Source organism: Trichechus manatus, unplaced genomic scaffold (genome assembly GCF_000243295.1).
Source record: "Trichechus manatus latirostris isolate Lorelei unplaced genomic scaffold, TriManLat1.0 scaffold00168, whole genome shotgun sequence".
NCBI classification, from domain to species: Eukaryota; Metazoa; Chordata; class Mammalia; order Sirenia; family Trichechidae; genus Trichechus; species Trichechus manatus.
Genome location: NW_004444104.1, coordinates 5,234,823 through 5,246,053, shown reverse-complemented (window position 1 = coordinate 5,246,053; position 11,231 = coordinate 5,234,823). Strand labels below are relative to the sequence as shown.

Genomic DNA, 11,231 nt, shown 5'->3' with positions numbered 1-11,231 from the left:
ACATAAGGCACTGTTCCACCTTAATGTCCTCCTGTACTTTTCCACTAGCTCACCTTAGCTCTCAAATCCCTACTACCCTTTATTTTGTGGGGTTGAGTTCAGACTTGGTTGTGGTCTTTCTCCAGTAATGTCCTTGAAAACCCTGGTGGTGTAGTGATTAAGAGCTACGGCTGCTAACCAAAAGGTCAACAGTTTGAATCCACCAGGCGCTCCTTGGAAACCCTATGGGGTAGTTCTACTCTCTCTAGAGGTTGAATTGACTTGACAGCAATGGGTTTTTTTGTTGTTGTTGCCTGTTTGGCACCGTCCGGGGCAGTTTTCTTTGACAATACCAAAAGAAGTTTTAAACATCTTAACTCTTACTTAGTCCTGTGATTAATATCTGTTGAATTTATTTTACATTAATATATCCATTAATATCTATTTTACCATTTCATAGATAAAATTGGTAAAAAAAAAAAATTGAGATTCAGGTAAGTTCAGTAACTTATCATAGAGCCATTCAGTAGTGGAGACCCCAAACCCTCTGATTTCAAATCCTGGCCACTTCTCACCAGTGAGGAGAATGGGACGGACAACCTGACATGTAAATGGAAGGACAAAGCAGGTTCGGTTGTGAGCTCCAACAGTGCGGCAAAGAGAGAATAAAATCTAACTGGAAGCATCAAGGAAAGCTGCAGGGAGAAATACACTACTCTCCACACCCGAGTAGTATTTGATAGGCAGAGGAACAAGGGGAGGTTGGCGTATCAAGTTGAGGCAACAGCATGAGCCAAAATCATGAAGGTAGGAAGTATATGGCAAGTTTGGGTAACTGTGAGTAGTTTCAGAAATGAGAAGGATGTGATGTGTGACCCAAATGGCTGACGACCAGACCGTGGATGGCAATGAATGCCACGCTAAGGAATTTATCTGGAGGCTATGGGAAGCCACTGAACTGTTTTTGAGGAAAGAAAACCCGTTGCCATTGAGTTGTTTGTGACTCCTAGTGACCCTACAGGACAGAACAGAACTGCCCCATAGGGTTTCCCAGGCTGTAATCTTTACAGAAGACTACCACGTCTTTCTCCCAGTTACTGGTGGGTTCGAACCACTGACCCTTCAGTTAGCAGCCAAGCACTTAACTGCTGTGTCACCAGAGCACCGATGCGGACAGTAGAACCTACTAAATGCAGGGGCATACAAAGAACAGGATATAGTGCCCAGTCTCAAGTATCTTAAAACTGTTTAGTCATCTCCCATATGCAATTAATCTAGACTGAGCCTCCCTTCCTTCTCAGGAGCAGCAAAAAATTCAATTTTATCTTCACATAAGCTAAGCCATCATCTCATTCTATGGACACATTTCCTTTCCAATCCAAATGGTTTCCATAAATCCTAATCTTGCTGGAAGTATCTGAGTGTCTCCTCTGCACCTCTCCTGTTAAGAGAATTTGTAAGATGGCCTGTCGAGCTACTCCTCACCACACCTGTGCTGTTTGAAAAGAATCAATACAGAACCTCAGGCTGCTTATTCACTCTGTACACATTTTCCATCTCAGCAGTAACAGCTGCAGATGCTGCTTCCCTGTCATTCATAACCTAGCTACTTGTGTAACAGACTCTGTGAAGGTTTCTTGTTAACAATACCAATTTTTCCCTGGGGGTGGGGTGGGGGAGTTGGGAATGAAGAAACAAAAAAACAGAATTCAGCTTTAAATTATTTCTCGTGCTCAAAAAAGATAAATACACCTTGTTTTAGCAATTTTTATTGCTAAATTTTCACAATTGCTTCTATTTTAGCATTTTCTCCCACCCAAGTACAGAGGAAATGCTACTACCACCCTAATGGGAATATAAAAGCACTATGAATCTGATTTTTTTGGCCACGATATTCATAGGAAAATCTCCAAAAAGTGACATATATTATCCAACCCTTGGGATTGGGCTCAACTGAGCAAAAACAGAAGGCCTTACAAAATACCTGGCTAAATCAGAAGCCAGAATCACAAGTTAAAGGGGCCATGCAGCTTCATGTGTCGTCATGGCTTTTATCCATTTTAGAACACGGTAGAAAGTTTGGGTATTTTTATTCATTTTCATTGGTAAGTGTGATAAAAAGGAATCATGTAGTGAGGGGTTATTTTGTAAGTTCACAGTCTGTCGTGGTTGCTCAGTTAAAAAGGTCTGCATTTCGAGGTAGTCACGTAATTTTATCACCCTACTCAAAGCTCAGAGATTTTAACCGAATTCATCTCTCCACTAACATTACCTTACAAATTAATCCATACATCCAAATGAAGACACCTGAGTTGGATACACACATGTGGACCTTCAGAGAAAGTGAGCACTGAAATCCAGGTCTCAAGTGTATTAAAAATGCCTAGATACAGGAATGGCTTCCAACCAGTGATTCTCAAACTTGAGCATGCGATCTCAATCACCTGGAAGGCTTGTTAAAATAAGAGTGCTCAGCCTCAACCCCAAAATTTCTGATTCAGTACGTCTGGAGGTTTCCACCATTTATTCATTTTTAACAAGTTCCCAGATGATGCTGATGTTGCTGAGAACCACTGGCTTGGACCACCCAAGTTAACAACTTAGAGCCACAATAAGGGGGGGTGGGGGGAAGAGAAGAACCTGGGCAAAGTACAACAGCAGAAGCCTCTGGACGGAAAAAAAAAAAAAGTGTTGTCAAATATTAGGGAGATAGAAATTAAACTGAAAGGTCTTAATCTGCAAGTTTACTATAGTGTCATCAGTGGTGGGGACAGAAGCCAGACTTGCAGCGGGAACCAGGAAATTTAGCTATGAAAGGAAGGCAGAGGAAAGGCTGGTTGGTTAATTTGTTGGTTCTGGCAAGTCTGTAGGCTGAAGGCAAACAAGAAAGCCAGTGGTAAGGGTCAAAAACAGAAGACCGGGAATATCAGTGTAACAACAGCCCTGTACATACCAACCTTTCCCACTTCTCCTTTTATAAACTTCTTGGTACCTCTTATTTTACATTAGAACTCCTACACTGTTACCTTAAGGAACAGGGATTTATGGTTTGTTTCCTTTTCCCTCTTTCCCCAGTAGTTAGTTGCCATCAAGTTGGCCACAGACTCATGGCAACCCCACGTACAACAGAATAAAATGTCGCCTGGTCCTGTGCCACCCACTGTTGACCAGTAGGACTGCTGAGTTTCCACTGGCTGATTTTCAAAGGCCAGTGGCCAGGCCTTTCTTGTCTTAGTCTGGAAGCTCTGCAGAAACCTGTTCAGCATCACAGCAACATGCAAGCCTCCAAGAGAGATGGTGGCTGTGCATCAGGTACACTGGCTGGGAACTGAACCAGATCTCCTGAATGGAAGGCCAGAATTCCACCACTGAACCACTGCCCCTGCCCCAGCAGTTACCAGTAAATATTCCCTAACTTAATAAGGTGGTTTGAATACTCAAATATGGTGTTAGCACAGTTCTTTATATGTACTTCCCCATATTTACAAATGTTAATGTATACTTTCAGTAAGTGCCCTCTACTTCTTCATGGCAGCAACGGTACTTAATGTATACCAGTACCCTAATAACCATCCCACTTCAGTAGAGAAAACTGAAGACCACCAATAGTCACTTTTAATCTATCCACAGCATTTACCAAGAAACAGGAATACAAGATAATTAGGTTTTGTCAAATTGAGCACTCTATTAACATATAACAACAATGCAACAATTATAATCTGAGATGGCAGCATCACAAGAGGTTATGGTGAGCCTCTGTAGAATCTTAAAGATTAGTTAAAATAGACTGGGGCATGATCAGGGATTAAGGGTAGAAGAAGAAGGTGGAAATGGATTTGATTCATAAGAGGCAGGGAGTGAGAATGGTTTCAAGGATATAGGTTAGGGCTCAGGTAATAATCCATCTAAAAATTAGGTAAATATGTGCACTTGACAGGAGAGAAGTTAAAGTTTCCCATTTCAAATACAGAAGCAGACTAGGACAGGATATGATCAATTTCCTTCTGGACATACTGAATTTGAGATACCTTTTTGTCACATCCAGGTGTAAATATCAACTGAATCACCAAAATGTGCTAAAACCATACAAAGTACCTTTGTTCACATTAATACAGAAGGAATTATAACACTAGTGACTAAGACTTAAATTTTTCACACATACTACCTGTAACTTTGGGCAAGTTACTCAATTGTGTCTGTTTCCTTTCTGTAAATAGGCAAAGTAGTACTTAAGGAGCCCTGGTGGCACAGTGGTTAAACATTTAAGTTGCTAACCAAAAGGCTGGTGGTTCAAACCCATCCAACAGGCGATCCGTAAAGATTACAGCCAAGGAAACTCTACAGGCCAGTTCTACTGTGCCTCGTGGAGTTGCTGAGTCAGAATTAACTTGACAGCACCCAACAGTACCTATTCCCAAGCTTTTGGTGTAATGTGAAATACTTACAATATCACATGGTTTAATTACTATACAAACATTTGCCCTTGATTAAAATAAGACATTCTAGTTTCAAGCTACCATAAGCACTATTCTCCAAACTGTTTCATAGAAAGTCTGCACAATTTGGAACTAGTATATAATTCACAAAGAACAGGGCACTTTAAACAATCTATTTTTAAGCAAGAGGCTTCAAAGCCAAGTTCCTGATCCTTAAAATCCAACTATTTATGATACAATCATGAGTAATGAACACTGCCTGAGCTTAACTGTAATGCAACAGATAATCTTCCATTTATTTTTGTAAATTCTTGGTTTTATCACGGTGATTTAAAGGGATTCATGTCAAATTTATGTATAAATAATATCTGGCAGTCTTCTAACCTCAAATCGAGTATATTCCTTACTGAATAATAAGCTACCTTGTATTCTTCAGCAAACATTAAATTTTAATAGAAAAGACACTACCCAGCAAATTAGGAAACAAAGTTTGCTTTGAACACAAAATCAAAGACCTAACATTTTTACACAGCAGATGTCTTTATTTTACACCTGTTATGCCATGAACTCATAGGGAATAGGTTCCAGCAGCTCAGGCTCCTTTCCATTGGTTCTCACAAAGTGTGCTTCTCGGGGTGGAGCAGGCTATTAATAAAAAAAAAAAAAGAATAAAATAGTAATGCGAAGTACTATAACACAACTATAAAATGCTCTGAGAACCAATGAAGCATACACTCAATTCTTCATTCACTTCTGTAAAGATAGCATCACTGAAGAACAATGTCAATCTCCCCCAAAACTAATCCCAAGGAATCCCCATCAAGCACTCACCTGGCGCTTCAGCTGAACCCAGGTACCTTTCTCTTTGGCTTCCTTCTTTTTCTGATCATTTTCCTTCACACGTTTCAGGAAGCTATCTCTGCTCTTCGAGTGCTTAATGTGCTCGACACGCACATTAATTCTCTTGGCAAAAATCTTGCCCCTGGAAAGAGCAAAAATTCGTATAAACACTTCATCAAAAATACAACCCAAATTCAGAAAACATTTTTTTGGCAGTTTTATTTATTAAATAAACCATGAAACCTTTTATATTAATTTTACTGGCAGAAGGTTTGAGGCACACATTCCCACTCTTAAGGTCTCTCTTCCAGTGAGAGGCAGACCCTGAAATACAAAGTAATTTAACCGAAACCAGATCGCTAAAACTTTTAAGTTCTTAAATGGCTTTTTATACTCTGAAAACTAGAACTGCTTAAAACCAAATTGTGTAAGTAGTAAAACTTTCTAGGACGTCTATTTCAACTTGTTTCCTCTGACAGGATACAAGACAAACACCCAGTCTGCCTGAGTTTTAAAAGGATATTTCCTTTGCCCCACCTGAATGACCAATAAAGACATAAGTCCAATTGGCAAAGTGAAAAGTGGGTATGAGGGAATATTAATTAGCCACAAAGAACTATGACATTACATACTTAACTTGTTTGTTCACAACAATGCCAACAGCATGCTGGGTAACATTGTAGACTCTTCCAGTTTTGCCATGGTAACACTTGTGGGGCATTCCTTTTTGAACAGTGCCTGTTCCCTGTGAAAAAGGAGAAAAATGTTATGCCAGCAGTTCCTTCTTTCTTTTAACCCTGGATTTTCAAGTAACCAAGATATCCTAAGACTTTCTTTCCCTTTTAAATGACAACTCAGAGCTTTCAGAGCCGGTGAAATGTGTTTTTCACACTGCTTCAAGGCAATCAAAAAGACAATCATCATCAAGCTCCAGAGCGCCCAGGTCCATGTAAACACCAATCACAAAAGAACAGCCACCTGCATTTTCACAACACTCATCTCCATCTTCAGCAATAATTCCATTTTGCACTATTCCTTTTTATTAGGTTAAATCCAGCTTTTCTAACTCTAGTGTTATAGTCCCAATTTTATAATTTACCTTGATGTCTACAATATCACCTTTCTTGTACATTCGCATGTATGTGGCCAAAGGAACAACTCCTGCAAATTATTTTGGTACAGTCAGTATCAAAACAAAGAAAAGTCTAGAGTTAAAAAAAAAAAAAAAAGCATACACAATTTTAACAGTTAAATTTTAAAATCTTGCTAGTTGAAAATTTCTCCTATAAGTAAGATCAATTTACTAAATCATTACCTCTCCAGATCAAAGTTTAATCATATACCAATATTTAGTTAAGAAACTGCTATATAAAAGTCACACCTTTTATTACAAAATAAGCTAAGTAGATGCTGGTTATATAACATCATTTATTAACAATAGATTGTAGGACTCATGTTAATGAAATAAAAATGTATGCCACATTTGCTCAAGGAGGACAAATCTACTTACCATGCTTTCTAAAAGGCCTAGAGAACATATAGCGAGTGCCCCTTCTCTTTCCCTTTGTGTTCGTCATTTTGGCGAATTACTGAAACCAGAAAGTATAAAAAAGTTAAATGAACCTCAAAATTAAGATTTGCCCTTCTATACAAAAAGCCTGTAATTTCAGATGGTTGCATTTTAGTAGTAATGTTAAGACTAAATAATTAGGTAACAATCTAAAAAGCTGGATCACCAGTCATTTCTTTTAAAGGGTAAAAATGGACATTTTGCCTTTTAAAAAGATCAAGTAAGGTCTTTACCAAAACTGCCTAAGTTCTTAACATTAAAATATTATTTATTCACGTTTCCATTCCTTGCCTTCTACTAGAAAAGTTATGACCCTCTAATACTGACTATACCATGTACCATAGACTGCCAGAAGAACAAACAGGTCTTGGAAGTACAGCCAGAGGGCTCCTTAAAAGCAAGGATGGCGAGGCTTCATCTCACTTACTTGGTCTTGTTATCAGGAGGGACCAGTCCCTTGAGAAGGACATCATGCTTGGTAAAGTAAAGGGTCAGCAAAAAAGAGGAGGACCCTCAATGAGATGGACTGACACAGTGGCTGCAACAATGGGCTCAAGCATAAGAAAGATTGTGAGGATGGCACAGGACCAAGCAGTGTTTCGTTGTTTTGGAACCGACTCGACGGCACCTAACAACAACAAGGCTGGGACTATTTCATCCATCTATGAAAGCAGGCAAGAAAACTAATAGTTTTCCAGATGAAGATACAGGCTCATAACTGTTAACTGATTTATTTAAGTTAAACTCCTAAGTAGCAAAACTGGAAATTAGAATCCAAACCAGTACAATTTCCCCACTGGAACATAAAAACACAAGAGGATCTCTACAACACTATATTTGTAGAACCCAGTCTAGAACATCAAGGGAACTGGAGTTAAAAAGAGAATAATTTCTAGTTAGACAACACAAAATTCAGCCTTCAGTTTTTACATGGCGTATCAAATCCCTTTACTTGTCCAAGTCATTCTGTGATATCTCTAACTCATCTCATATTTCCAACTACTTTATAATTTAACAGGAAATGTATACAGGACAGCAGGGGAAAGAACAGTCTGTGTAATCACTGCCTCAAATTTGACATGGGTTCTGTCTGCCACTTACTTGCTGGGAGACCCACATCTTTAACTCTCATCCTCACTGAAAAGCATTAAGAATCGAACCTTTCACTTTGTTCCCCAGAAGGCCATTAAGAGTGGCTTTGATTTCTTCTAATCACTCAAGGACAGAACTGTCACTTCTAGCAACAACTCCTATCACAAGGCAAAATAACGTGAAGCTTAATTCAACTGACAGAAATCTAACGTATTAGATAAATTGATCTCTTAATTGAAGACTCATCTTGATCTTGAAGGATAACTCTACCAAAACACCGTTTCCATATAGTTTATGTGGGCAACGAGACACAAAACTGCTTAACCTATCATACCCAAAACACTGTTCAATGCATTCTTTACTTTAAATGCCAGGTACCCTGGTCTAACCCTCAAAAAACCTTGTTTATAAACGAGGATGGACGATCTGCAGGTTCAAGACACTTTGTGGAGTGAGTCACAAAGAGGCAGAAACAGGAAGTTATTTCTGACCCCAAAGCCCTCGCTCCTTCTACCAGCTAATCTTCCCTTAAGTAATCCATTTTAGGATGTGGAGACGAAATACACATACAATCGAGTTTTCAAAACAACGTGAGAGGCACTGATGTTTTAGTGCAACCTGCAGCTTGAAAACCAGTTAGCTGAGAAAGGATGTTCAACTCTACTAGCTAACTATTAATACCCACAAAATAGACAAAAAGATGAACCGCGAATTAAGAGGTTATCAAGTAACTTTCCCCAACACTTCTGTATGAGACATCCAGAAATCCCTTTACTCAACACATTAAAAAAAAAAAACAAAAAAAAACACAGCTGCCTGGAGTCGATTCCGACTCCTAGCGACCCTAGAAAACAGAGCAGAACTGCCCCATAGGGTTTCCAAGGCTGTGATCTTTACGGAAACAGATCACCACATCTTCCTCCCGCGCGGCTGGTGGGTTCGAACCATATACCTTTGGATTAATAGGCAAAAGCTTAACCACTGCGCCACTAGGGCCCGAAACAATAAGCCCTTCCTGGTGCAAATGTCCTGAAAATTTTCCTTTTGTTTTGCGATCCCGGGTCAAAACGAAAAACAATCGAAAATCATTTCATGCATTAACGGAGAAGGTCTACGGTTCATTTAACAGGTCGACTCAGCGGGCACCTACCCCCATCTCCAACCAGATGCCCAGGCTCCCACACATACCTAAGCCTCACTGGAAGCTACAACATCTGATTCAAAACCCGATCCTACTATACCGAAGTTCCTGTCCCACAGATTTACGTTTTAGAGGCAAAAATGCACCGAATGGAACTCGAGAGCCACCATGCCACGCGGCAACAGAGACTGTCCCAGAGATTCCAGGATTCCAGGGCTGAGGCCGTGGGTACATAAGAGACGAAATCCTTTCCAGACTGACTCGAATCGCCTCTCCCCAGTAACTCGGCTTCGTCTCATTGCTCAAGACTGTCCCCCTGCAGAGCTGCGGCACCGCAATCCGCTCCTCAGTTCCCGGCCTAGGCCTGGGGCACGCCGCTCCCAGTATGGGAGATAGCTCCACCGGCCCGCGCCAGTAGATCCCAGACAAACTAGACAGCCTCTCAGGAGTCCCAGTGCATGGCCTCAACGGTCCCAGGGCTGGGGCTCAAGTCTGTAGAACCCAGGTCACCAGGAGTCACGCACGAGCCCTACCTGCAAGATGGCGGTTCCGGCCGAAAAGAAGGAGGTGGAGCCGCGGCTCGCGACTTACAAGGGCCGGCGGGCTGCCCGCGGCGCTGCCTGAATGAAACGCCAGCCCAAAGCGACTCTTTCCACGGGGAAGGGGATCGTTACTAAGAACAAAAAGGGTCTGTGAGGACAGTATCCTTTCTTGTGAAAAAGACATAATCAGCCAACAATATCTGACACTTGGATCTTGTCAGACAGCCCGGAAAGGGGCCTTCAAAGGCATCAACTGGACGCGACCCCGAGCGTCACGCCGTCCGCCCCTGCGTCAGAGCCGACGCCGGAAGCAGGCTTGCGTCTGCGCCCTTGGGCGGTAGGGGGAGGCTAATTCTGCCCGGTCTGAATCTTTTAAAGTGTGGCTAACTTTTGTTCGCAAAACTCTACGTGGGCGCTGAAGTCAAGCCATAATGAAGCAAAAATATTATCCAGTTTCTGTGTCATTTCAAGAGTTTTGTTTTCTCCGAAGCGTCTATACATATTTTACGCACCTGTTTGTAGGCGCGTAAATAGTTACAACCAATTTGGCAAAATCTAACTGAAGGTTTCAGATACTAAACCCCAGCATTCCCTCCTAAATTTATGCCATAAAGAAACTTCAACATGTTGGCAAGAATGTACATAGCACTATGGGTAGAAGCAAAAAATTAGAAATGGCCATCAATAAGTGAATCAAAAAATACATTATGGGATAGTTATACAATGGAATATTACATGCCAGTAAAACAAGATCGAACTCAGATGTATTATGATGAGGCAAAAAGAGCAAGATGTAGAATACACTGGGGAGTCCCCCTTAACCTTGCTGGCCCTCTACTTCACCAAACATGTCTTTCTTCTGTGATTGCACCCTCCTGATGACGTGTCCAAAGCGAGTGAGCCGGACAATGTTCTGTTGTGATCCATAAGGTTTTCATGGGCTAGTTGTCAGAAGTAGATCGCCAGACCTTTCTTTCTTAGTCTGTCTTTGTCTGGAAGCTGCAGTGAAATCTGTCCACCATGGGTGACCCTGCTGGTATTTGAAATACTGGTGGCATAGCTTCCAGCATCATAGCAACATGCAAGTTACCATAGTGCTGACAGACAGGTGGTGGAATATATATATAGCATGCACCTGCTGGAGGGCACCTAACAACAACAATAACATGCACAATTTATAGACGTAACATTTTAAACATGTAAAATGACAGTACATGTTGCTTAGGTATACATACATATGCAGTGGAAGAAGTCAAGAAACACAAGAGAGTGAAAATCACCAAATTTAAAACAGTGGTTATGTCTGGTGGAGAGGGGATTATAAAGAAAGAGAGGTATACAGGAAGCCTTAACTGTTTGGCCATTATTTATTAAGCTGGTTATTGGTCATATACCCTAACCCAGTTTCCCCTATTAATATCTTACAGTACTATGGTACATTTGTTACCATTAATGAACTTACATCGTTGTTAGGTGCCATTGAGTCGGTTCCAATTCAGAGCGATCCTATGTACAACAGAACAAAACACTGCCCAGTGCTGCACCATCCTCACAATCATTGTTACTCCTGAGCCCATTGTTGCAGCCACCGTGTCAATCCATCTCATTGAGGGTCTTCCTCTTTTTCGCTG

The 11,231-nt window shown here is 40.9% G+C and overlaps 1 protein-coding gene and 2 non-coding genes across 6 annotated transcripts; all 3 read right to left on the bottom strand.

The window, feature by feature from the left end:
• Window positions 1-4,935: 4,935 nt before the first annotated feature.
• On the bottom strand, window positions 4,936-9,631 carry RPL21 (ribosomal protein L21). 4 transcript variants are annotated; one of them, XM_023740934.1, is made up of 6 exons: window positions 9,106-9,129; window positions 6,766-6,844; window positions 6,355-6,416; window positions 5,888-6,000; window positions 5,247-5,397; window positions 4,936-5,060 (listed from the first exon to the last, which is right to left on the bottom strand). In XM_023740934.1, the coding sequence occupies exons 2-6, from the start codon at window positions 6,830-6,832 to the stop codon at window positions 4,971-4,973; spliced, it is 483 nt and encodes a 160-aa protein (XP_023596702.1). In that variant the 5' UTR covers window positions 6,833-6,844; window positions 9,106-9,129; the 3' UTR covers window positions 4,936-4,970. The 4 variants fall into 4 exon arrangements, with proteins under 4 accessions (XP_023596702.1, XP_023596701.1, XP_023596700.1 ...); XM_023740933.1 differs by lacking the exon at window positions 9,106-9,129 and adding an exon at window positions 7,253-7,270; XM_004386573.2 differs by lacking the exon at window positions 9,106-9,129 and adding an exon at window positions 9,592-9,631 and having other exon boundaries at window positions 4,937-5,060.
• LOC111822386 (small nucleolar RNA SNORA27) lies at window positions 5,717-5,843 on the bottom strand. The gene has a single exon (XR_002825652.1). It is a non-coding gene; the product is annotated as a small nucleolar RNA SNORA27 (small nucleolar RNA).
• LOC111822385 (small nucleolar RNA SNORD102) lies at window positions 6,114-6,185 on the bottom strand. Its single transcript, XR_002825651.1, has one exon. It is a non-coding gene; the product is annotated as a small nucleolar RNA SNORD102 (small nucleolar RNA).
• Window positions 9,632-11,231: the final 1,600 nt, after the last annotated feature.